Source organism: Myotis yumanensis, unplaced genomic scaffold, assembly GCF_028538775.1.
Source record: "Myotis yumanensis isolate MYYU_CA2020_CCGP unplaced genomic scaffold, mMyoYum1.0.hap1 SCAF_7, whole genome shotgun sequence".
Classification (NCBI taxonomy): Eukaryota; Metazoa; Chordata; class Mammalia; order Chiroptera; family Vespertilionidae; genus Myotis; species Myotis yumanensis.
Window position 1 is genome coordinate 55,675,329 of NW_027223758.1, and position 27,941 is coordinate 55,703,269.

General features: G+C 35.7%; 1 protein-coding gene across 1 annotated transcript in view; it reads right to left on the bottom strand.

The window, feature by feature from the left end:
• Positions 1–27,941, bottom strand: part of GREB1L (GREB1 like retinoic acid receptor coactivator) — a 129,568-nt gene that overhangs the window by 100,891 nt on the left and 736 nt on the right. The window contains exons 2-4 of the mRNA XM_070420533.1: positions 16,093–16,200; positions 6,427–6,586; positions 6,023–6,220 (exon numbers count right to left, since the gene is read on the bottom strand). Of these exons, the coding sequence (XP_070276634.1) occupies positions 6,023–6,220; positions 6,427–6,583 (355 nt within the window). The 5' untranslated portion in view covers positions 6,584–6,586; positions 16,093–16,200. The remainder of the gene's footprint in view (positions 1–6,022; positions 6,221–6,426; positions 6,587–16,092; positions 16,201–27,941) is intronic.

Here is a 27,941-nt window from a genome sequence, read left to right on the forward strand (position 1 = left end):
AACGTAAAGTCTGTGTACTCCAATGAGAAGACAAATCTATTATATGTGCCCCTCTGAATAGAGGTGAAAAGACACTAGGAGATATTCTGACTGGTGCAGCCAACACTGACAACTTGCATATTTTTTTTCCATAAGTAAAAATATGATAAAGATACAGCAAACTTTGAAAAAATGTAGGTAATTTTTATGTGCACACAATATAATATTTTAACTCTCAATGCAAATTCACTTTTACAAAGGAACAATCAAAGAACAGAGATGCTCTCTGTTTCACGTACAGGAGACTGAAGCTTCGAGTTTGGTGACTCAGAAACGAATAGGCAGGGACTAGAAGTCAGAACTGTTAGGTTATTTTCACGAGTTATGACATGAAATTACAAGATATGACAAGATAACACATTACAGTAATTCATTAGTCCATGATTTATTAAAAATCATTTGCAACTGATGCTGTACTAGGCCTGGGGATACAGATATCTTCCTCTAAGAACTCATGTTATATCCCTAGCCGGTTTGGCTCAGTGGATAAAGCGTTGACCTGCAGACTGAAGGATCCAGGGTTAGATTCCAGTCAAGGGCCCTTATCTCGGTTGCAGGCTCCTCCCCAGCCTGGGACCTAGTTAGGGCATGTGCAGGAGGCAACCAATTGATGTGTTTACCTCACATCAATACTTCTGTCTTTTCCTCTCTCTTCCACTCTCTCTAAAAATTAATGGAAAAATATTTTCACGTGAGGATTAAAAAAAAAAGAACTCATATTACAGCTAATTGGAAGACTGTATAAGGAACTGATAATCACAAAGCAGTATTACAGAGGACCGCTATTTTCGGTCACAGATCACTGATGTGCAAGTCTTCAGGGACATGATCCTCCCTGCACTCTAATCATGTGATTCCCCTGGAGAGTTGTGACATTCTAGATTGATCTGGAGCTGGCACCTGACCCAAGCTGGGCCACTGAAACATCCCACGTTTCTGGCCATACTTGATCAGTGCAGGGATGGGCACTTGACATACACCAGGCCAATCAAAGCATTTTCCTTAAGAATTCTGAACATGAAACCAGAGAGAGCATGGCTTGGTTAGCTATGTGCAACTCTGTTCCTTGCTCTGTGAGAGAAGTCTGTCAGCAAAGATAGGAGGGATGTGGTCGGGGGGGATGTTCTGGCAGAGTTTGGATCCCTGAAGCTCAGCTGTATCTGCCTTTCCCATGGTTTGGTCATGACACCTTTTGCTTTGGAATTCTTCCAATAACCTCTTCATTCTACCTAAGCTAGTCTGAGTTGGGTTGCTGTCACTTGCAACCAAATTAGGCTGAATGAAAGTATGATAAGTGTTATTTGAGAGAGTTATAGGAGGGGGAGAATGGACTCTTTACACACAAACCTGAGGCGACCTCTATCATCACTGCCCAATATAAAGTGGAGAAGAACCATGCTAAATTCTTCTAGCATCAATTAATATTATGATTTAATAAAATGCCAACAAATAATTGGATGCCATCAGTTAGTATATGAGAAATGAAAAGATAACAACATCCAAATTTTATATGAAGCTGTGATGCATAAAGCTACTATATGGTCTGGATCATCAAACCACAAAAGCAGACATAATAAAATTTTAAAAAGTCAACAGAAGAAAGACTAAACTGATAAGGACAATGGGGTTCAACTATCTCAAGTGTGTAGATCCCTTTTAAACATTAAAAAATTTCAAATTTAACTTTTAATGATTGGAAATTGAGAAAAATAATATCAAAGTGTTTTTGTGTGCCCTAGCTGGTTTGGCTCAGTGGATACAGCATCGGCCTGCGGACTGAAGGGTCTCAGGTTCAATTCCGGTCAAGGGCACATGCCTGGGTTTCAGGCTTGATCCCTAGTAAGGGGCGTGCAGGAGGCAGCCAATCAGTGATCTCTCTCATCATTGATGTTTCAATCTTTCTCTCCCTCTCCCTTCTTCTCTGAAATCAATACAAATATATTTTTAAAAGTTTTTGTGAATTCTTTAACAATTTTAAATGAATCTGTCTTTTATCATTCACAATATCATCTATATTTGTTTGAAAAATAGTCATTTTTATATTCTCAGTCATATTAGTTATTCAGTTTACAAACATTTTTGGAGGCTAAGAATACATAAACCCCTTGAAAAAAATTCTGCTGCCCCCACTCCCAATAAGGGACAGGACTCACAGTTTATTTTAAACTCTGGAAATTGGAAATTGATAATAATGACGGTGATATTATCATGATATTGATGGCAGCTAAAATTTATGGAGCACTTAACCTAAGTCAGGTACAGTGCTAATCACTATTTAAATTATGTTATTTAACCCTCTCAACAACTGTAGGTAGGTACCACTATCTCCTTTTCATAGATGAAGAAATTGAAGCTCAAAAAGGTTAGGGAACTTGCCCAAGGTTACATAATGAGTCCAGTAAAGTTTAGTGATATAAGACATGGGACGTTTACTATGTGGAAACAGATAAAAAGCGTACTATTCAACTTAGCTAAAGAAAAACTAAGAACAGTTATAATCCAGAGCTAAAACTATGAGGGGTGAACATAGTCTTTTCCACCAAATTCTAAAATACTAAATCTGGAGGCATTTTAAAGTCCTAAAAGGAACACTAAATTTTTAATCAAAGGCTTTATTAATTTACATATAGACAATAAACCTAGAAACACATTTTCCCTAAGAAGTATCACCTTTATTGTGATTTGCTCCAAAAAGTAATATCTCCCCAAATTCAGTGATGAGAGGATCACAATTGCCTATTTTTTAAAATAAATTTTTATTGATTTCAGAGAGGGGGAGATAGAAACATCAATGATGAGAGTGAGCCATTGATCGGCTGCCTCTTGTATGGACCACACTGAGGATCAAGCCCGAAACCCAGGCATATGCTCTCACCGGGTATTGAACCTTGATCTCCTGGTTCATAGATTGACGCTTAACTACTGATCCACGCTAGCCTGGCATGATTGCCTATTGATGGCAAACAGAATGCTTGGGGAGCTGTTTCTGTCACCCAGGAGTAATACAGCCATCTACAGCCTTGATTCACTCTATATTAGGAAGAGTGGACTAGATAGAACCATAAGCCTGTACCAATTTGTACCAATCTGCAAATTATTACAAGCCTTTTTAGACCATCAGAGCTATATGGAACCTCAAGAGTATCAGTTAGAGCATTCCCCAACAAATGATTTTCAAACCCCCAGGGATTCAAATATCTGGTGTAACAGGTGGTTCTATTTCCCCACTGTTAGAGATGTATTAGATTATTGACCTAATAAAGATCAATATTAAAGCTCAATTAAAATCTCAAACAAAATAAAAGAAACCTTACTACTCCCTATAGGATAATTTTGAATTATCTCTGAACTAATCCCGAAAGAAAGATCTAATGTTTCTTTTAGAGGCTCCTGGAGAAAGCATGGGCAAGAAAGATAAGCTATCATTGAGGTGGGCATACAAATTACAATTTATTTGACAAATGTGCCACTAAATAGTTTCATTTTCTGAGAATAAAAGTAAAATATTGTCTAAAACCAAGACTCTTGCAGCAAATTACTTTAATTTAAAAAAATAGTAAGAGGGCTCCTCTTTATAAACTTCATCTGCATTTCCTTAAGAAAATAGCCAAGGTTTTCACTTCACAGAACCCAATTTGCATTCTCCAATTATCTCCAATTTGAAGGTTACAGAGTAATCTAAATGGGGGGAGGGAAAAGTTTACTGAAACAGCTGTAAATACAAACTAAAGTAATCAAGGCAGTATTTGGAGGCCTAAAATTTGGTTGCTCTTTACCCTTTTAGACACGCAACTGCCTCCCAGCAGGGTAGGAAACTACTCTATTCCAATAATTTACATAAGAAATTAGCAACCAGAATTTACATCTGAATGGTAACCCCCCAGAAGCCCATCAGGTGTGAAGTATCTGCTTATCTAAATTGCCTCTAAAAATAGCTTCAGCTTCCTTAAGCCTTAGGTAAATACAGGATTTCCCATGACAGGAAGGTGGTCCACTGAAGCAAGTCCACCATTACATTGCCCTATTTTACTTACATTTTTATAAGGAACATTTCAGGGCTCCGAGTGAGAAGACTCTTAGAACTACCTTAGATGAGTCAAATTGAAAGAGCCATGGATGAGCTATGAATTATCAAATTATAAACGATACTTTTTGTGTTTAATGACCACGTCACCTCAGGTGAATTAAAGGAGGAAAACAAATAAAGGACGTTAATTAATTATAAGAAACCAAAGTAGCTGATGGAATCTAAGTGTAGCTAGTATTTTGGGGTTGTCTGAGAATATGAATCTTGTGCTTAGGTGAAATAGTTCCTTTTTTGTTAGGAAAAAATGCGCCTCTAAGATAACTATCCTCTTTAAAATAACTATTCTCTTTAAAATAACTATTACTCTTCCCTTATGCTTCACAGAATCACTTGCTATCTGCTAGATCACTGAGTTTATATCTTGGTGAGTCATAAACAGCTTTCCATACCTGGTTATATATAATATCAATGGAGCCAGATACCTCAAAGGCAGTCTAAAAACACACCTAGGGCACAGGAAAAAAAAAAGGGGGGGGGAACCCTTCCCCCCATTTTGGTATAAAATTTGATATTTCACAATGATCCCCTAAAGCTTTTACTCTGGTTCTCTTTAACTCTTACATAGAACAAGGTTCTTGATGTCAATCCAACAATATTTTAAGCACTATTTCCACTTCTAGCTATTACTTGATAAATATGAGTTGACTCATCAATTAAATAAAAGGCATGAAAATGTATATAAAACAGGTAAGTGTTTTATAATGCCAGTCACCTCCCACACCTCTACAGGTTTAAAGGCCTGTAATACATCAATGAATAAATTGATATGTATGCTAATATATTAAGAATCGGCAAAAGAAATCAATCATGTGGAAGCCAATAAATACAGAAGGAATGATGTGCCAGAAGCAGGCCCAACTCCAAGAGCAGTAGTATTCATTTGCTAGAGACCACCTGTGGGGAAGCAGGCTAGATAAGCTACAAGGAAGATTATTCAGGTTTCCAAATCCCCGTAGGTAGTTTATCAGATAAGAGAGAAGGATGGAGGGAGGAGGAAGAAAGGGAGGGGGAGAGGAAGAGATAGAGATAGAGAGAAATCAAGGAGAAAATAAAATTTCCAAACAGTGCAGACTCATTCATCTGGCTTGTCATATTTGAATCTAGTTTATCCAAATTATTTGTACTTCAAGCTTTGTGGAGGGACTGTCCTCAAATTTTACCCCCTCCTTATCTTCTCCTCCCTTCCACCCCCAAGATTTTCATAATTTAGAATCACCCCTGGTCTAAATCAGTATGGATATAAAAGTTATACTTTGGCTAATATGGATAAAGTAGAACCCACATACTAATTAGGCCAGGAAGATCAGAAAACAGCACTGTATATCACAAAATGGAGAAAATAGGGTATAAATTAAATTGTGACATCACCAAAACCATGAAGTCCTGAAAATGTTTTATAGTAGGACTAGGATTTTCTTTTTTAAAGTGTGGTCAAAGAGGTGGTTGACAAAATACATTTTTCTTTTCTATAGATAACAATATACTGGATGAGTGGGAAAGGTAAATATAAATCATCTGTTATCTCTGTTATTGTTTTGTGGGTAGAAAGAAAGAAGTAGGAAAAGAAAACACTAAAAAACTTCCTAAAGTAGTACCATTCTTGCAGGAAGTACCTGGAGTATTAGCAAAACATGACCTGAGTCTACCATTGTCACATACCATCTCAAAAAGTCATCAATTGCTGTGAATCTTAGTCTCTTCATCGATAAGATGGGGTGATAATACTTGCCTTTCTTATAACACCTGCTATGAAGTCACAGGAGATAATGTAAGAGCATAATTATTCTTCATTCCTTTCTGTAATTATTGGTTTCTAGCCTTGAGCACAACATCTAATGATTGGAAACTAGTCAGGCAATATTAGAGGGATTAAAGAAAAAAGAAATTGAAACCTACCATCTGTAGTGCAAGACCCTTCTGGGGCAGGTTTTTGTGAATAGGGAATTGGTGGGCTATTTGAATCAGACATTTCTTCATCATCTTCGTCATCTTCCATTTCATTGACTGTTAGATTGTTAGAAAAATCCAGGCTTCCATTTTGAGTGTAGCGGTGTACCAAGTCTTTATCCAGATCCTCCACGTTGGGTTTTACATCTGGCAAGCAAATAAATCATAGCTAATTAATAAAAAGATGTTGAGGAAAGATAATCAAAAGAAAAATTCATAGTTCTTGAAAGATGTCTGAAGACAGGTAGACAAGCATTTTCTAACAATTAACCAGTTTATTTCAGAGGCCCCCAATTTGGAAGGCCCACTTCTTTTAAAAGGAGTCTAGGAATGTATGTGATTGAGAAACTTACCTGCAGGTGAGAATGGATGTTGGTCAGAGTCCAAGTAGAGCTGGGAAAAAATTGGCCGTGGTACCACACTACTACATCTCAGAGAGGCTTCTATGGAATTGTGGAGAGCTTCCTCAAATCGAGCAGATTTCAGTTGCCCAGCATATGAATTCCCCATGGTCTACACCACCATCCCCCCCCCCCAAAAAAAAGAGGAAAAAAGGAGAAAATTTATATAGTTAGAGGACCATATGTCTGCAGAGTACACATATAGCTGATATAAACTAATTCATATATCTTAACATATGAACTATACGAACTATACATATATTTCTTGTTACGACAATTTGTTTAAAGTATCTGTTAGCAGGTCACATTGCCTTTTGTTTTTACAGTCCAAACACATTTCAAAAGCCACTTTAAAGGATCTTGTATCTGAGAATCAAGCAGTAATAATGCCTTACGTCAAGTTCTCCAACCAGTAAATCAAGATTGACCTGTCAATTGTGAAGCCCAACCTGGTGACAAAGGGCCACACCTCCAACCTTAACACTGGTGGCTACCATAACCCTACACCAACTCTATCAATGGTTCAGAGTAAATCTCTACTTCTTTTTCTACTAAGATCTTATTACCCTAGGGGGAAAGATTCTTCTCTGGGGAAAAAAATGAAAGCTTTAGGATGATATATTTAATTGACAAATTTCTGAAAGCAAGATTTGAGCCTTTTAAACTCAGAGGACTCATCTATGCATTACCAGCATTTATTTGAAAAACACTGTTGTGTCTTTTGCTCCATCTGAATCACAATCTTATTTGAGACTCTTCAGGAGTTTATAATAAGAAGTTCTGAAATAATGGTCTTTAATTCTCATCACTAATACTTGTATAGAACTTGCTAGTTACAAAATTTTCCATGTATATCAATAATAACTACAATTTTTCATGTGCTATTGGTTGCAATTCTCAAAGTAAGGTCTAAGGTCCCTGAGACCCTTTTTGAGGTTCATGAGGTCAAAACTCTTTTCAAACTATTACTAAGAGATTATTTGCCTTTTTCCACTCTCATTCTCTTATATGTGTAAATTTTTAGAGGCTGTATGATGTATGACATTGCAACAAATTGAATGCAGATAGACTACTCTTCTTACTAACTTAAAAAAAAAGAAATAGTTATTTTTCATAAAATTTGTTATTTATGTTGATACATCCTGGGTTTACTATTTTTTAATTAAAATATTTTATAATTTCTTAGTTTTAATTTCTAATAAATATCTACATAAATAAAACTCAGTTTAGAGTATATAAAGGTTCTGAGATGAAAAGTCTGAGAACTGTTGGGCTAGGCAGTGTACTAAGTACTTTATAAAGATTATTTAATTCTCAGTGTTCTGAAGTATGTATGACCTCTTCCCACTTCATAGATTAAAAAACTGAAGCTTGGAGAAGCCAACTGACTTGCCCACTATCACCCAACTGGTAAGGGTGATATCTAGCCACGTGATGATAAATCCTGTACTCCTATAGTACTACATAGGCTCAACTTGGGTAAATCTCATTTCAAGAAAGGCAATTTTGAGACTATCTTAGCCCTGCTTTTCCCAGAAAAGTGAGCGAGAGATATATTAAATTTTATCTGGAATTCCAACTTGGATTGACTTCCTAGAGGAAGTCCCTGGAGGACTGGTTGAGAAGGAAAGTGAGTGTGCATCTGGGCTCAGCAGGAAGAGAGAGCCAAGTTCCAGTGTTGAGGACTCATAGAAGACATACATAATTCCTCAAGAGCATCAGCAATACTCAGATGAAGACAAAGAGAAGTAACCATGAACAGACTTGGTAGAGTGAAAGAAACTGACCGACTTTATTCCAAATGAAAGCATAACTGGGCTTTGTTAAAAATGGTAATAATGTGAAGAATTATAGAACTGACCATAGACTTCTTTAGTGCTTAGTATGAAGTTCTGATTCTTCTCATTGATAATTCAATGCTATTGTTGAACATGTAGTTGTTTTTGTTTTTGCTGTTCTTTATTTTATTATTTTTTATTGAATTTGTTGAGGTAACATTGATTAATAAAATTATATAGGTTTCAGGCGTACAATTCGATAATACGTCAATTGTATATTGTACTGTATGTTTACCACCTCAAGTCAAGCCTCCTTCCATCACCATTTGTCTCCCTATACTCTTCTCTACCCTCCCCCATCGCCCTTTCCCTCTGGTAATCACCATGCTGTTGTTTGTGTGTATGAGTTTTGTTTTCTTCTTAATCCCTTCACCTTTTTCACCCAGTTCCACAAACCCCCTCACCTCTGAAAGCTGTCAGTCTGTTCTCTATGAGTCTGTTTCTATTTTGCTTGTTCTTTTATTTTGTAGTTTTGAAAAGTAGACTCCTTATTTAAAAAGACGGTAAGAACAAGTGAATTTGCAAAGTGAACATGCCCTCCACCCCTTTCTGGTTCTTCAGGATTCCAGGGAAAATAAAATTCATTCCAGTGCTTGGAATGAGAACCTCTCATTAAGAGTTGGAATTTCTACTACAGCCTTCTAGCATAATATTCCAAACCATTTCCCCCAGTTATGGTACACTTGTACTGACTCAACTGTACCCCCTCAACAAGTTTCTCTTTTGACCAAATATAAATATTTTCAAGGTACTGCACTTGGGCTATTAGTAAAGGTTAACTTTTTTTTAAAAAAAAATATGTTTTATTGATTTTCTACAGAGAGGAAGGGAGAGGGATAGAAAGTTAGAAACATCGATGAGAGAGAAACACCGATCAGCTGCCTCCTGCACACTCCCCACTGGGGATGTGCCTGCAACCAAGGTACATGCCCTTAACCGGAATCGAACCCAAGACCCTTGAGTCCGCAGGCCGACATTCTATCCACTGAGCCAAACCGGTTCTGGCGTAAAGGTTAACTTTTAATAACAACTACCTGGAGGAGATAAACAACATTTTTAAGTACTGTTAAAAGGATCATCATAGTTAGTGATAAGAAAGAACAAGAAAAACACTAATTAAAAAATTCATGGTCCCTGGCCGGGTAGCACAGTTTGTTAGAGCATTGTCCTGATACGCCAAGATTGTAGGTTCAATCTGAGGTCAGAGCACATACAAGAATCAACCAATGTATGTGTAAATAAGTGGAACAACAAATCAATGTTCCTTTCTCTCTCTCTCTTTTTCTCTTACTCTCTCTCCCTTTCTCTCAATCAATAAAAAAATCATGTACATGCTACAAGAAAAAGAACTGCATCTAGGATACTACTTTAGGGTTGCCTGGTTTAACAGCTAGTTAGGCTATGAAGCAGGTAGATGGGGATGGATATATTAAGTAATAATTTACTCTTTAAAAGGTTTCAAATTTTTATTCCCAAGCATTGTCTACTGAAAAGTCCAAGAAACAATGGCAATTCAATAACAATAAGCACTTCCTAATATCATTCTCATTGAAAAGAATCAAAGTTCCTGGAAGATATGGCCATTTCCAGATTTGGGGCAGGAAAGACAAAAGATGAACCATGAACATCTTGTTCCTGAAAGCAAAGAAGCTGTCAAGGACTAATGGGTCATATCAGAAGACACAGGAGTCAACATGAAGTGTTCCCATAGGCCCAACATTAGAGAAACTCAACATAAAAGAAAATAAATGCAATGGACTGAAGCATATTTAAAATGTAAAATCTCACAAATTAATGTTAATATTCAAGAGAAAAGGAGAGCACTCCTTTTGGAAAACAAAACAAATAAGAACAAAGCACCTATTTGAACCCTACTACAAGACAAAGGAAAGAGTGAAGCATTCATTCTGCTCTTCCTGTACTTAAAGTAACCAAAGAATCCTGATTATTGAGAAAGAGGGTTTTTTAAAAATGAGGAATTCTTACTATAATAAACATGGAAAGAATGACAGAATTATAAAATTACCAATTTGCAACCCTTAATGCAAAATTCATTTTGACAATGATATCAAGTGATACCATTAGATAAAAAGCTGATGGAGAACTTTATAATGGAGGGATCAGGCTGACACTTCCTGAATCCACTGATCAAACTTAGCACCACTGAAAGTGAGGCAATGAGAGGCTGTGTGCCTCTCCATGGGAGAGAATATGAAACACACACACCATCTAGGAAGTATTCTTGCCGATGGGTGTAATGATTACAGTCCAACCTCTAGAGCTAACTTTCATTTATAGGACCGAGGAACAAGTAAATGAAACCACAAGGATACAAGCAGATTCAGAATGAGGGACAGGTGGACAGAGCAAATGATCTAGTTCAGCCGTGGGCAAACTATGGCCCTCGGGCCGGATCCAGCTTCTTTGAAATGAATAAAACTAAAAAAAAAAAAAAGACCATACCCTTTTATGTAATGATGTTTACTTTGAATTTATATTAGTTCACACAAACACTCCATCCATGCTTTTGTTCCGGCCCTCTGGTTCAGTTTAAGTCAAAAAGTTTGCCCACCCCTGATCTAGTTTCTGCAACAAGCTAAGGTTATCTAGTTTGTAAATGATGAAAATAGGGTTCAAATTTAGACTAAAATACCCATGTTCTCCGCCCCCCGCCCCCTCAAAACATTATTTGAAAGTGAAGATGGTAAAGTCTATGTGTGGTGTGTGTGTGCAGTGGTTTTGGTTTGAAGTGGGTTTTTTAAGGCACAATTTATTGCCTATGTGCCAGACATAATACTAAAAAGATAACTTTGTATAAGTTGTCAGTTTTCTGTTACCTTTTTCTCTACGGATATTGTCGCCCACTTTCCAAACTTTAACAATCACCCACCAAGCCATACAGCATTTATATAAATCCTACTATTGAAGTGGTTAAGCACACAGACTCTGGAGTCAGATGACAATTCAAATTCTGCACCCACCAGCCTGTACCATATTGGGCAATTTGTTTAGTCTCTCATCTGTAAAATGGAGTAATACAACCAATGTCATCGGTTTTTGTGAGACTACATGAGATTTTATACACATAGAAAGTTTTCTGAATGATGCCTTGCACAAAATAAATGTGCAGAAAATGTTAGAAGAGTAAGTTGTTTTTTTTTAAGCATTGTGCTACATTGAGCATAATAAGAAAAGTAAGATACATTCCTTCTCTTGCATGTGTTGGACACTACAGTAGATTCTGGGGCATTGTTCTAGGAACAAATGACCATCAAGAGTTCCAAAAGCTGCTATTTGGTATTATTACACATAATTTATTAGGAAATTTTACAATCATATATACAAAACATTACTGTCCTCTATTGCCAGTAGATTCTTAAGACTGTGTAAGAAAATTATGTGCTATAAGCATCACTGCTTACATGCCCTTTCTCTTAAAAATATTCACTGATGATGCCCTGGCTGGTATACTCAATGGTTTGAGCACTGTCTGTGCACTAAAGGATTGTGGGTTTGATCCCTGGTCAAGGTGCGTGTGTGAGACAACCAAATGATATTTCTCTTCCACATTGACATTTGTCTTTTCCCCTCTTCCTTCATCTCCACAATCAATGAAAAATATATCCTTGGGTGAGGATTTACACACACACACACACATATACATATACACACACATATATATATATATATATATTCACAAATGAGAATGATAATGTGTGACTAGTAGACAAAGAAATCAAACACGGTTCTTAGGAGTTCTTGTAGAATCCATAATCCAAAATTAAACCAACATATATTCACAGTTCTCTTTAGTTCTCTCTTGTACTCTTTTCTCATTTCATTTATTCTTTAAATTGATATTTGTCACTCTTAATAGTTGGATCTAGTATTTGTCTGACTCCCCTACTGGACTATGGGTCCTTGAGGGAAAATATTATGTTAAAAATAGGAACCAAATTTTAAAATTTTTTTGTGTTTTATCCAATTATACATTAGGTGGATTTGAAGAGATATTATCCCTTCCTAAGCATATTCCAAAAATCACAAAGCTAACCAAACATTCAAAACAAAAGTTTTATTTTATTTTTATTCATCCTCCTTGCTAAAAATCTTTAGAAAATGCAAACAGATTAAAATATAAAATTTCCAGTCTCTTTTAATGGTTCTGTACATTTAAATGTGGATGAATCTCTTGACAATTTCTGGAGGCCAAAGTATTCTTGGTATTGAAATAAAAACCCTGACCTAATAACTTAATTATATAATAACCATTTTTACCAATAATAATTTATAGATATGCAATATATCTTAAATTGTTATAGAAATAATTATTGTAATATTCCAACTCATTTAATAATTATTATCAAAAACTGTCATAATTAAAAGATAAAGTACAATGCTATGTTTCCTTTGTAACAGAGTTACATGTTACTATTGGAAATCTTTACTTTCTTCCTCCTTGAAATACCAGAAATTCTTCTGTAAAATAAACACATCTCGTCAAGACTCTGTGGAACTAGTATAATTACCAGAGGCAATCCCTGTGTAAGATCAAAGAAGCAAAACAATAATAGGCAACGTGTGACCTCTACCATGTCACCAGAGACCAATTTTTCAACAGGGAGAAGAGTCAATAATCCAGAACAGAAAACATTAAATAAGGAGAAATGCTTCCAAAGTGTGGTTTACCACATCCATCAAGGCTGTCACATTCAGAGAGTTCCCAGTCTCTATGGTTTCAGACAACAAACTTCTGGGGATTTATCACAACAATCATTAAAATCTGCATAACACACCAGAGGCAAAAGCCAATTTCCCAAATGAAGAGAAGAATTTTAAAAGATACTATAATAATTTTCCACATCTCACTGGGTGCTTTAAAGGTAACATGGAAAGGGCACAGATAACTAAATATTTTTCATATAATATTTATCTAATTTCTCTTATTTACCTATCCCAATTTAATTTTCCTAATAAGTTGTTTGGAAAGTGAGCTATGAACATTAACCAGATAAATATAATTAGCAATAATATACTAAAGACTTCTGCAGGTTTTGTTTTGGTAATACGGGGTCACTAAATCTAGAAACAAGGCTTTGGTCTCCTTTGTGATGAAATTGAATGACTAGTAAGAATTATAAGGGTATGAAGAGAGATAAAGGAATTCCCACTCATAGTAATTATAGTAAAATAGAAATACCTTTAAAATCGACTTTTAAAAGCACCACAACTAAAACTGTGCCTTAGAATCAGCAAAATCTGATTGTTTTCTTTTTTTAAATAGTACTGCCAAACACCTGTCCATCATCTTTCAAAATCAGATGTGAGTTAGGGACTGAACAAGTGTATCTGAATTAGTTAACTTGCTAAAAACAAGACAAAAACACCCATTCTGGTAGTTCAGGGAGTAGTAAAAGAGGGACTTTGCTTAAAAGAAAAAGCATTGGAAATTCAAAGCAAACTGAACATTCTGCTCTTACATGGATTTTGCTACTCCCTCTGCCTTCATCTTTCCACACTGTCATCTGCCCGTCTTTCCATCTTCTTATTAACATTGCTAATTGTATTTGTCAGTTTTGCCGCTATTTCAATGCTACTTAAACAGCTGTGGATTTTCTCTAGGCAATTATCAGTCACTACACTTAGGTTTCTAAATTAGTTGTTGAAAGGCACTTTAACCTTGAGAAAGTAGACATTGAACACACTGCATACTAAGCCTTACATTTAAGTACAGGTTGCTTTAAAATGAGTAATTATCAAAAAGAATAGAAAAAAATCACACATACAAGTAATTCACATATTTTAAATTTATAAATCAGTAAGAAAAGGCTATACAAAGCCTACTGTATACTTCTCATCATTTTCTCTTTTTCTCTTACTAATACATATTGTAATATATGCTCTCTCTATGTATATGTACATGTATATAGTGTATAAAATTGGAACAGTTACCAAATTCCTCTAACAGTCTCCTTACTACCTATCAGTGGACACCCTTCAAAGATATCCACAATCATATAAAGTGGTATATTGAGGTCATGTGCTGTGGAAAGAACGCTCTTACAACATGAAGAATCCCCGCCCCGCCCCCCTTCTTCATTTCCCTTCAAAGAGAAAATTCTTTATTATATTTGCTTTTTAAATTATTCTTAATTCTAGCATTTTCTTCTTAAACTACACAATGAGCAAGAAACACATTCAGGGAGAAACACAAGGTTTAAGGTTATTCACTAACTGATACCCACTTCTATGAAATACACCTAAATTTAAAAGAATCTTCTATAATTCAGAAGCATTAAAATTCAAAGATAACGTTTTAGAATTAACAAGTGTTGGTGTTTTTTTTAAAGGTTTGTAATATCCTGTTTGTGGGCCAGTCAAAAGCTTGTTAGAATGATTTTTAAATTAATGTAGGCTCATTCTTTATCCCTATCTCTCCCCCACTTTCTGCTCCAAGGAAATAAAAGGATGATATTTCAACAGTGTAAAATTCTTCACTGAGAGAAACACATGAAAATGAAAAACATTTTGGAAAGCAAAGTACACTTCAAACCCTAACTATTCTCTCAGACCTATATTGACTCTTATAGAAGTTGCCAACATTTGGTAAGGATTATCCTTCCATTAGACAAAAGCAAGCATTCCTTAGATAAATCAGGAGTTTTGCCGTGAGACTCATAAAACCTTTTCACAACACAGATTTTCAAGAGAATCCTTTAAGGTTTTAGGAGGCTGCTCCTTTTACTAAGTAACAAAATACACCCCATGGTGTCTCACTGACCCCACTCAGCTGTCCTTTGACCTCTTCAATTGTTGAAGCCTAACTCCAGGGCCCACAGAATTTGCCTCCCATATCAAAAAGGCCAATGTTGCTTCCTCCTAGCACCTGGTGTAACAAAACACAACAGTTCTCTCCCTTCTGTCTCCTCAGCTCCATCTCTGACCACTTTCCAGATGTTCCAGGCCCAAATGTTAAGCCAATACTAGGTTTCAATCTGCGTGGTCACCATGAGCGAACAACAGGGACCAGGCCGAAGTGGCAATGACCCTCTTGTTCTTGCTGGCCTCAAAAGGATACGACGGGTCATAAAAGAGGGAAAGATCTTTGGCCTCTCTTGGAAATGCCAGGCTATTGAAGCACATTGTAACTTCCAAAAGGAGAGAGACAGTCTTGGGTTATGCCCTGTCAGATGAGGGTTAGCTAAAACAGTACCCCTAAATGCTCAATTCTAAGTTAACTTTTGATTTTCTTTGACACAGGGAGAAAAAGGGCAATATCGCCTCTTTTTCTTTTCTAAATTACAAGCCTTCTAAAAATAGAAAAAAAAAACCACTTTTATAAAATTTTAAAAACATACATCTCAGGATAGTTTGGTTCCAATTTTAATATGGTTGGGGTTTTTTTTTCTGCAGAGGATAGTAATCTAGATCATTAATAATAATCTCTTATTAGACAATTTGAAAGAACCAGAATCAACAAAGGGGAATAAAAAACTGAATTCTATTATCTTAATTTAGATACTTAGGAAGTATAACACAGAGGCTGTTGTAGGGGAAAAAACTTATTGCTGAATACTTTTTTACTTTTCTTTTTTAGTGGAGAGGATGGGGGAGGAGAGAGGAAAGCAGAGAGGGGAGGAAATGGAAGGAGAGTTCATAGAAATATCTGGTTAATCAGTTTAAGTACCAAATATTGTAGCTTTGTTTAAATTATAACTATAACTTCATAAAATAAATTTGGTCTTGAAAAATTTGGGGGTGTATTATAATTGTACAATACCTTGGTTTATTTATTAACATTTTTGAGTCACGTTCATGATTAAGTTGGGATGTCAACACTTCAGGGAGCCTGTTGCCTAGATTTTACTTGTTTAAAGCTTTTTTGCACCTGCAAAAACATAAAAAACAAAAATATATACATAAAGATGAATTATTTAACAAATACATTATATTCCAGAACATAATAGTGTAAATATTTACAATTCCACAGAAATGACAATGAGAAATGAATTATCAAAAGATTACACAACTCATAACTGGAAAATACAGATATTTCTCCTTCTTAAGACAATACTCCCAAAATAATCATTCATAATTATATATATTCAAAAATAATTTCTGTTGTTCTTAAGATTTCCCCTCACTAACTGTAAAATGAATAAACCTGTCAAGTCTGCATTTTGACAGGTGTTACCATAATGCTAAAAGCCCAAAAACTTTTATTCTATTTTTAGGAATAAAACTAGTGGAAGATAATTTTCTTATTCTAAGTTAAAGTTTCTCTGCTGCTTTTCAAAATTTACCTCCTCAAAGAACTATAAAAAATATAAACATAGCTAATATTGATTAAAATTATTCTCTACTTTTAAAAACAAATGCTTTAATAATTTCCAAGAAAAAAAGGCTGCCAGAAGAAAAAGAGCTACTGTTTTCCTACTCTTCTGAGTGGTGTACTCTTAGAAGAAATTAGACTACTTATCATTTTATAGCTGAGTAAAAATTACAGTGTACATATTATTCTGTTTTCTAGATAGATTATGGTCAATTTAAACTACTGCATGGTCATAGTCATAAAGCATAAAGTGAAATAAAAACTATTTGTCATTGATTTTTATACATAACTTAGAAGTGCTTCTATTTCTTTGTTAGTGTCTAAAGAGAAAACAAAAGATCGTCCTAAGAATGTACTAATTTCAATATGCATATTTATAGCACTAAAATATTGAAAGTGATATTAACTTATGTTTAAAAAACGTTTTCATTTTACTCTCCTTTTATGTCAAATTGAAAGAGAGAAAAGAGAAAACACCACTTTAGATTTTGAAATAAAAATCTTTATCTTACCTCTCTTACTGTCAGAAGAATGTCTTCAGGCAAAAGAACAAATAAAAATGCAAGACCTAGATTTTCAAACTCATGTATTTCCTATCTACCCACACACAAATAGACATCCTTTTGTAAGTCAGGAGTTTTGCTACCTACATCCAAACCCAAGATTACCCCATATGGTCAACAAGGTCAAACTGCATTACTGCCAATGAAACTATATGACTCCACAAGGACCTTAATGATTTTTAAAAAAGGTCAGTAATCCAATTCCAATAGCTTCAGAGTCTAAAATTGCTAATTTTTGGCCACGTGCTGCACACTTCACCTGCTAGTAATGACATTTTAGTATTTTCTTCTAATTACACTCAAAGCTAAGACCTTTGGCCCTGGGCCACAGACCCCTATTCAGGCTGCACACATTCTCTTAAACGACCTGATCCTTTGTTGTCACTCTTACTCTTTCATCTATTATTTACACCCATAGAGAAGGAAGATACTCTACCATTTGTATAGCTTAAAGCTTCTAATCATCTTAATTTCTTTGCCTTCCAACCTATGCTCTTTTTTATAGACGAGTGCCAAAAAGTTTGACAAAATCATTTTTTTTTTCAACCACATTACACCCCTCCCCCCCCCCCCCCCTCCTCCGCAAGCCCTTCTTCCCTTTTTCTACTCTCTGACCAAGCTCCTTCCTGTTCCTTTGCTCACACAGGCAGGATTTACAAACTGGACTTTTGCCAACAAAATTAATTTCTAAATATAGAAAATCTCCACCTTGTTCTGACAGATTAATAACAATTTTTTTTTCTTTCATCAAAGAGCCCATAAAATGAAAGAGAAGGTTGCTTAAAATAACTTAAAATCTGCCTCCAGCCTCCGTAAGGCCTGGGCATAGAATTTTCAGAATCCCTCTGCAAAAAACTGTCAAAGAAGTTTCAGTATAAACAGTAAGGATGCTAGAAAGTGGCTAAAACTTTTCAAACATCTTAATACCTACAGTTGTTCACAAGAAAGAAATAGAGGAAGAAAAGAAAAAATAGAGATATGAAATATAAAGAAAAACTTAATAAATGTTTAAATTTTTACATTTTAAAAGACTACTAATTCTCCCAAACATCAACACCCTCACATAAAACATTCCGTATCCTTGTAATTTCCCAACACTCTTCCCAGACGGTTTTGGTAATGTCCAGACACATTTTGCAAATCCAAAGCACAGAATTGTTTACCATGATGCAGATGTCCCCCTCAGATCACGATAGCCACCAAAAGACTCTGATTTCCAAGTTGCTTATAAAATGGCATATACTCCATCTTTGCTCTCTCTTCCTCTATTGCTCAGCTTACTCTTGATTTCTAACAAACAGTATTTCCTTGTTGTCTGTCCTCTCTGCAGACCCCGAAGCCCCTTGTCTTTTCTTATTTTCACCATTTGCTTCAACCAGCAGTTCACTGGAGACCCATCCATCTTGTAATGCCTAAAGTGACAGATGCTCTCAGGAACCACCACACTGCTGAGTGAACAAAAGATAACATCACCTCTAGGAACTCCAGAGAGAAATACAACTGCAACCTCAAGACAGGGGCTGACTTGACAGACATTGGACCATAAACCTCTTCTAAGCGAAAAAGAAAACAATTGCCACACACCAAAAAAATCTGACACAATCAAAGGCAGAAAAGAGTGATTATTTGCGGATTGCCTTTTCACTCTGCGGCTCACTTTTCCCCCCAATGCTTTTATATTGGGGCAATTCACTTGCTAAGAGGCAAGAGAAGTTCTTTGGGGGAAAAAAGCCTTTCTCAAGTATCTTCTTTTCTTCAACAATATTCAAAGAGAAATTCACATGTGTGTTTCAGTTAATCTAAGGCTTATGATACAGCATTCTTAAGCCTGGCTTGGCTTGTTTGCGTAAAGCAATATTGGCACTCAGAAATGCTGACTCAATTCTATTGCTCTGAAAGGCAAATTCTACTGCTCTGAAAGGCATATGCATGCTTTGCAAATTAAAAATACATTAGAAATTAAAAAGCAACGTGGGACACAATGTCAACAATATGTGTAGCTCATAAAAAAAGCTCACCATTCATTCATTAGACAGCCTCCAACTTGAGTTAAAAAGACAGTTAACAAGAGGATTCTGGGAAGGACTACAGATCTCTTTTCTAACAAAGGAAAGGTCATTTTAACATCTCCCAGCAACAAACTAATGACAGGGACGCTGTAGATGCAGAGGACTCTGCTTGATGCTATCTAGTGTTCTTTTGTTTTTTAAGTATCTTATTTAAAGTCTTTATTCAACATTAGGAAAATGTAAACTCTAACATTTAATTTTAAGTGTAACATTTAGATAAATACATAAATACGGTGAAGGAAAATTTGTGAAGAACAGAAAAGCAAAAACTGATTTGGAAGGCAATTAAGAATATTGTGTGATCAATGTCAATTATGGAGATTAACAACCCGTTTTTCCAAAGGATATCAAGCACCATAGAGGAAAATCTCTTATGCAGCTAAATGTTATCATTTTCAAACAGGGTAAGTAATACAAATATCTGTTAAGTATAAAATAAAGAGCCAAATGCTCAAAAAAAGTTCTGTTAATTATATTTCTAACAAAATAGAAGGATTTACAATGACATTTCTTTAAGACAAATACTTAATACTCTTGCACAAAAAGCCTTTAAGTTATAATTCTTTTGGAGTCACTAATGACTCCCCCGCATCCCAATTTTACTAAAAATTGTTTGAAAAGATATCTTATCTGTTGTGTTTGAATTACTTGTGAAGTAAAAGAAAAATTTTCAACTTGATAAGTCAACATATCTCTTTCTTAACATTTTTTAAATGGCTTCCTTATTTCCCTAAACACTTTAGTGTATCTGAATAAATAAGATGGTACAAATATTTCACAATCTAAAAATTTTTTTGTTTTTATTTTATGCTGGCAAGACAGAAAGCATACAAAATAATTAAATAAGTATGTACAACTATGTAACTCAATGGGGAAAAGATTAAATAATTACAGACTGTTTATCAATATATGAAGGTCTTGTTCTAATATGGACTTGATCTTTAGACAACTTTAACACACTGACCCTAAGTAACCCCACAAAACTCCTATCCAAAAGTACCACATCCTTCAACACTCTCAAACTTTGGCATTAATAGCAAGAAAGAGTGGTGTCTTTGGAATGACAGTTACATTACAGAAGGCTCAAGAAAGACCCAATTAAATGACCTACTTTTAAACACAATAGGATCAATATGCATGCAGGAAAAGTACACCCCAGTGGAGAGTTCTTATTGCCTGATTGATCAAAAACAAAACAAAACTTTTCCTTTTTAAGGGTTCCTTCCAGATCACAGTCAGTGCCAGAAATCCACACAGGAAAAAAATCCATCAAAATGAAACCCTAAAAGGGTTTACCCTTCACCATCCTATTTGCACTTCAAAAACCTCTAAGTCCTTCAGTTAAACCCCAGGGCTGAACCATTTCAATAATAAGAGAGGTGGCCAGCGGTGATTTATCTCCCATTTGGCCTCTGGACAGAGCTGTAATGTCTACGAAGCTTCCCTTCACTGACTCAAACCCTCCCCCAAGTCTCAACCTTCATTTGTGCAGCTTTAGATCTGCAATACCTTATAAACAACTCATATGCCCCTTCCAATCAGATGCAAGAACAATCTGTAACTCAAGATTTGGGTACATTTTCTTGGCAATGCTTTCACTGCTGAGTAATCAGAGCGTTGAAAATACCAGGTTAAATTTCAGGTTCTCTTTAATGCAAGTTGAAGAAGAAAAGAAACTTCCTTAACTTTAGATTCTTTCTTCTCACATGTTAATTGTCAGAACTTCTTCAATGTTTTCCAATTTATACCTGATATCCTTTACATTTTGGGCCACATCAGGCAACTTCCCGCAGTGGTGTTCATCTAAGTTTAAATCCTTGCATTGTAAAATATCTTAACAAATCCAAAAAATGAAGATTTCACAGGTCACAGACTCCTGGGTCAAAAAGACCTTAAAAACAGATATCAGACCACTGTGACTCAACTGATTTATTATACCCTTGTTATCAAATGTGTACTATAACTGTCATCACACACTCACACAATTTTCCCCTAGTAAAATAAACACCAAACAATGTCAGGTTATTTAAATTGAAATATAGCTCCCAGAAATTATCAAATGTGGAACATGGCGAACGTAATTATTCCTTAAAAAACGAAAGGATATTTTGTCACCAGGCATGAATTTCAAAAGTATGTTCATATACTTCCTACTGTAAAAAGATAATGAAAAATATAAGCATCCTTTCCCCTACCTGTTCATTGTTTTCTGACTTCATTTAAATGAGGAGTTTGTTTTTCTAATTGATTCTTGATAAATTCCATCCGAATGCCACATTAGCAACTTGCACTAAATGATTCCACTATAATGATTACAGTTCACAAGTTGATATTTTTCAAGATATTTCACTAATTTCATAAATTAGAGATTCCACAGGCCAATAAATAGAAATGCACTTTATTTAAACCTAATATCAGTTAAGAAAAATTTAAAAGAATAAAATATATGGCTGATAGTTAAAAATACAAGAAATATAAATTTTTGCCAATTACAAAAATTATATTTTTGGAGATATTTACCAATAAAATTATATTCCTCCCATTAAAAAATGCACCACTAAGATTCTTATACCTCATTAGCGAATATTTTCCATTTTCAGAGTTCCAAATAATACAAAATTCTAAAAAACCTCAACCCTCACAGCAAATGACTTTATTGCATGCTACCAGGTCAAGGAATAATAGAATTGTATTTGAGATAACATAAAAATTCAAACTCTTTACATAAATGAAGAAAAATAGCTGAAAAAACCTAAAGGACATGAAGTTTTATATCACTGAAACAAACTGTGGCACTAATTACAATATTCAGGAAAACAAATTTCTTAACCTACTACATTATATTTTAAAAGAAAGCTTTCCTCAGAGAATCAACAAGAATAATTGATTCACCACAGAGGAAATATTCAATCTTCATTAAATATTTACTCAGTGCAATAGGCTGTTAGGTCTATTTAGACCTCAAAGAAGAAATAGTTCCTGTCTAGTAGAAATCAGGTCTTGAGAAAATTGAATGAAGATGACAAGCAGTTCCTCAAGTCATAACACTGTATTTCAAAATGACAATGTTAAAAACTGAAGATGTGCTATAAAATGTGTATTACTCCTTTGAAATCTGATACGAAGAAAGTGATACTTAAGACAGTATTCATTTTAACAAAGTTTGACAGGGTAAGCACCTTGATTTTCTATTAAGATAACACAATAAAATTTGGATGTTCAAGATCTGCAGTTACCAACTCATCTGCTCTGTAACCATGCTCGTCACCTATCTTCTCTGGACCTGTTCCGTTACCCATAACATGGGAGGTAAAAAGTAATAGGTTTCTAGATTGAAAACACTATGGTGGTAATGGGGGGTGGGGAAGAGATTCCATTCACAATAGCAACAACAAAAATAAGACCCAGAAATCATCTTAATAACATATATGTGATAACATCATTTTCTAAATTGCCCAACTTTAGGTGATTTAAGTGAAAATGTACACGTGCAAAGAAATATGCTAGATTTCTTAAAGAGAAACCTAATCATTGTAAAAATATATTTCTCAAACAAAATTATATATATATATATATATATATATATATATATATATATATATAATGCATATCTGAGTAAAGACAAATTAAACACGTTCACTCTATTGGACATTACTTACTTAAGGTAAAAATATTTTGGAGAGCTCTCTATATAAGCAAATAAAAATCTTCCTCGTTCTTTTTTGTGGCTTCACAAAATTCCCTGGCACGTATATACCATGATTATCTTAAACTAGTCCCTTAATGTTGTTGCACAATTAGTTTCTGATGTTTGTGATTACTCAAAATATTATAATAATTAACCCTGCATTAATTAATACACAATAATTTAGCACTAGTTGGTTAATACATAAAATGAAATTTATGGGTCAAAGGATATACAATATGTAGTTTCAATATTGTTAGATACTGTCAAACTGCCTTGTTTTTGTTTTGTTTTGTTTTAGCACACCCAAAGCAGTTTTCATTTTATCCACACATTAGAAACATTTTTAATTACAGTTTCCTAAGGTCTACATCAAGCGGTAAAATGCCAAGAGCACATAAAATTGGTTTGGAGGGAATTCTGGTTATGAGGCACTAAGTGAGGGATGAACTAAGGGCTGAACCAATGTACACTCCCATGATCAATTTATGTATCTTATACCTTCAATAATATAGAATAGCATCTACTTTTGGATCTTTGTCAATCTGACAGATGAGAAATGATACCTCATTATAGTTTTAATCTGTATTTTTCTTATTAGGAATGAAACTAAATATCTTTTCAATTCATTTTAATTTATATTTCATTCTCTGAAATGTCCAGTCTTATCATTTTTCTGTTTGGTTGTTGGTTTTATACTTGATTTATAGGAGCTCTTTATATATTATGGAATGTTGTCCTTCGGGCATGATATGAATTGTAACATTTTCCCTTAGTTTGCCATTTTGCCTTTTGACTTTGCTTATGGATTTATTTTTCCATGCAGTTTCAATTTTCATAAAATTAAATTTATCAAAATTTTAAATGTCAAGCAGTTGCATGGAAACATGTAACTCACTTCACCTGTTTAAATAATCTACATAAGCCAAAACCGGTTTGGCTCAGTGGATAGAGCGTCGGCCTGCGGACTGAAAGGTCCCAGGTTCGATTCCGGTCAAGGGCATGTACCTGGGTTGCGGGCATATCCCCAATAGGAGATGTGCAGGAGGCAGCTGATCGATGTTTCTCTCTCATCGATGTTTCTAGCTCTCTATCTCTCTCCCTTCCTCTCTGTAAAAAATCAATAAAAATATATTAAAATAAATAAAAAATAAATAAATAAATAAATAAATAATCTACATAAGCCAGTGTTATATTTCCTAGAAGCACTAAGAAAGCAAAGGAGTGTAATAGAGGGGGAGAGAGGTAAGGAAAAACATCTATCTAAATAAACAAATCCTCAAGATGTTTTTTTTTTTCTAATTTAAGAAAGATTCTAAAGCTTTTTCAGCTTATTTATAATTTTGTGAGGGTAACAAAATAGATATTTCCACTCTATCCTACCCACTTTAGCTTTTGCAAAGGGCATAAACACCACTACCACCACCACCACCATACCACACCACAAAAACAGAAGATTTTAGAGGAGGAGAATGGACAAGGTATGTCTGAAGTAGCCAACAGAAGCCTAGGATGAAGTTTTTGATTAAGTAGTTTCTAATCCTAGAAGAAATAGAAAGAAGGAACATCTTTTCAGGCATTCTTTTTCTGGATTTTGGACTTTCAGTTAGTGGAAGAGCTGCATACTTCTGGTAGAGGGGAGAGGACCCCAGTAAAAATATCAAATACAGTTTTTTTTCCAACATGGATGTTAATGGATTTTCTTCCACCATCCAAGAATTCCCACTACCAGCTCTTCTCCTACTTTCTATAGCTATTCTACCTTTCTTTAATCATTACCTGAAAAACATGGGATCCAATCAGTTGCTAATTATTGTCTTTGCTGATGTCTCCTACATCTATATATTTGGCTATAAAGTCTTTTCTGAGTTGCTGCTGTCCCCTCTACCTCAATATGTCTAAAACAAAACTCATTATTCTTAGAGTAAAAGTTATCCTTATTTCCTGGTTTCATGAAATACTGTGAACTGTGCTAGGAAGGATGATAAAGGCAGTCCCTATCTCAAAGAGATCCCAATCTAGAGGTAAATGCATTTTTAAAAGTGTAAATATTCACTATAAGTAGGAACAAAGTACTATAAAAGCACAGAGAAAGTAGTAATCCTGTCTGGACAAATAAAGAAAATATAAGAGAAGAGATGACATTTGGGTGGCCTTAAAGGATACATCAAACAGAATTGGGAAGACCTCACACCTATAATACAATGTTAAAGGCATGGTGTATCTTAAAAATACTGGGAGTTGAGTTGCAAGAGAATAAAAAAGTAGGCTATGGCCAGTCTATAAGGGACCTTATATGCCAAATTAAACATCTGAATTTATACCTAAAAGTGGGAGAAAGCCAATGGAAGATTTAAAAAAATGAATTAACATAATCAGATTTTTTAAAAATAGAAGATAACTCTGGGAGTATTATGAAAACTGAATTAGAAGCCAGATCAAAGATTTCTGCAGGAGTGTAGGAAGAGGTGATGGGAATGCACATCATCGGGGTTGAAAGGAACGGAGACGAGAAGCCCTTTTGGTAGGCAGTTAGAAATCCAGGACTCCAGCTCAGGAGTGGGGTCTGGACAAACAGAGCCTGGGGACAGATGGCTGCCACACAGATAGTTGATATCAGTAGTGGTGAGGTTACCCAGGAATTGCTGCTGTAGACAAAGGATTTGGAGTAAGAGGGTCAAGCAGGGAAGCCTGAGAAACACCGAGACTGGAGAGTCAAGCAAAGGAGGCGGAAAACCCAGCAAACCAGATGGAGAAGTAGGAGCAATAGGAAGGAAACCGGAAACCAACAGGCTTGTGAAAGTCAGGAGACAAGAGAGTTTGGAGAAATGGCAGGTGGTCAACAGTTTCAATAGGTAAGAGAGGTCAAATAGGACCAAGGATGAAAATGTGCCATGGCATATAGCAATTCCTCTTTCAAAAGTGTGGTGAACTAGGGTGGAAATAAGTTGGTAGCTATAGGAAAAAGAGTAATTACAAGGAGGGATGCTTACAGGATAAGATTCTTCCCTCAAGGAAAAGGGATGGTACAGAAGAGAGGGGATGATTAATAGAATAAGGTCCTAGAGGGGGTAAAGGAGGGCGAGGGGGAAAGGATGGAAGCTGCACATTGATGACAGAGCTACAAGGCAGGAGCCTGGATCCCTGATGAGAGCAGAGATGCTATATCAGCCTTAGCAATTAGCCTCCAAACTTTGTTTTTGTGGGAAAGAAATAAATGTCCAACTTGCTGTTTGGTGTTTGCTGTCATTTGCAGACAAATGTAATCCTAACTGATACAGGAGAGAAGGGTGTTGAAAAAAACAAGCAAGCACCTCTCTGAAATAGCACAGGATGTTCAGAAAACAAGAGCAATCTGGCCTTCTTAGACCACCACTAGCGAGGGAGGGAGTGGATTAAGGAAGATGAAAATGTAGGCAAAAGTGTGAGGAGTTGAGACTGGAACCTATAGATAAAAAAGAGCCACACAGAAAGGTTTTGACCAAAGGAACGACATGTTCCCATTTCAGCTTTGAATAGATTCCTCTGGTGGCAAACTGGAAGGGGATCATTAGAAATTGGTGACTAAATGACATGGGCAAAGGATTCACAATGAAGCCCAGGTCTCTACTTTGCATTGCTTTTCTCACCCCCCTTCTCCCTCCCCTCGCTCCCCGGCCCGTGCTGGAAGCTTCACATGTGATACGTATCTCATTCAAGCTTCAGGACACCTTATGACAATTTTATTATTATTGCCCCGGTTTTTCAGGTGAGGTAACCCATTCTTAGAAAGTTTAATAATTTGCTCAAGGTCACATGGCTGGCTAGCTGATAAATGGTGGTGCCAGGAATCAGACACAGAATCATCTTACTTCAAAGCATGTTTTTGATTACTTGGCTATGTTATCTCTCATGCAACTTGGTGTGATGTGTTAAGTACTATGACAAAGAGTACAGTGGCTTAGATTACTGCAGCCTCCTAACTGGATATTCTTTCTGCATTTGGCATGTTCCAGCCAGGCGGTTTTTCTAAAATGCATATTGGGGAGCATGGTGGCACCTCCTCAAATTAAGGGCACTCTGAGGAGGAAGATGAGCTTTTGAATGGACGGTAATGCATGCAGGTCTTAGCTGATGCTGATTTTGAGACACTGTGACATATCCAGATGGACATATCCAGCAGTAATTTCATAGATGAATGTGAAGTTGAGGAGGAAGCAGGTTTGGAGATAAAGCACTTGGCATCACTAGTTCTTGTAGGTCAGCTGAATTCAAGGCAATTACTGGGAATCTTTAGGAGCTTCTAGAAGTGAGAGGAGCACCCCGCTGAGAAAAGGGCAGTGGGTACAGGCTTGCAGAGAACAGAGTTATATTTGGAATAATTGATCAGAGATAAAGGAGAGGGACTCAGCCAAAGCAGTCAAAGATACAACTGGGTTGTATTTAGGGTTAGAGCCAATGAATTTATAATGATATCAATCTGCATGCCTGAGAGATTTTCTCCAGTAACAATCACTAACTCGAGAATAGGAAACCTCGCCAAAATTTTATTATTTCACCAGTTCTTTTCTCCCATTCTGACTTAAGGCCTTGCCTGTGAGTTCCCAAAGCACTCTGCATTTACCTTTGACCTGCTAATGAACACTTGAACTCTCAGGTTCTATTTAACTCAATTTCCCTATGGACTTGGAAATCCTCAAAAAGTCCTTTGAGATTTTAAAAACCTGTGTTTTTAAAATCATTTTTATTCCCAGCAACATGCACAGCACTATTTGTACACTTGTCTTGTCTTCAGTGAATCTGTAAGTCTCTGAGGGGCAGAAACTGTGACTCTGCACAGTCCTACAGGAGCATCATGTCAGTTCAATGTCTTGCGCACACCATGCCCTTGTCAAACATGTGTGGGATTGGATCGACTTTAATCTGGAAGCTAAAATGTAGAAATTAACTATCTAATACTATCAAGCAGTGATTTTTAAGTTTTCTGATTTGGAATAAACA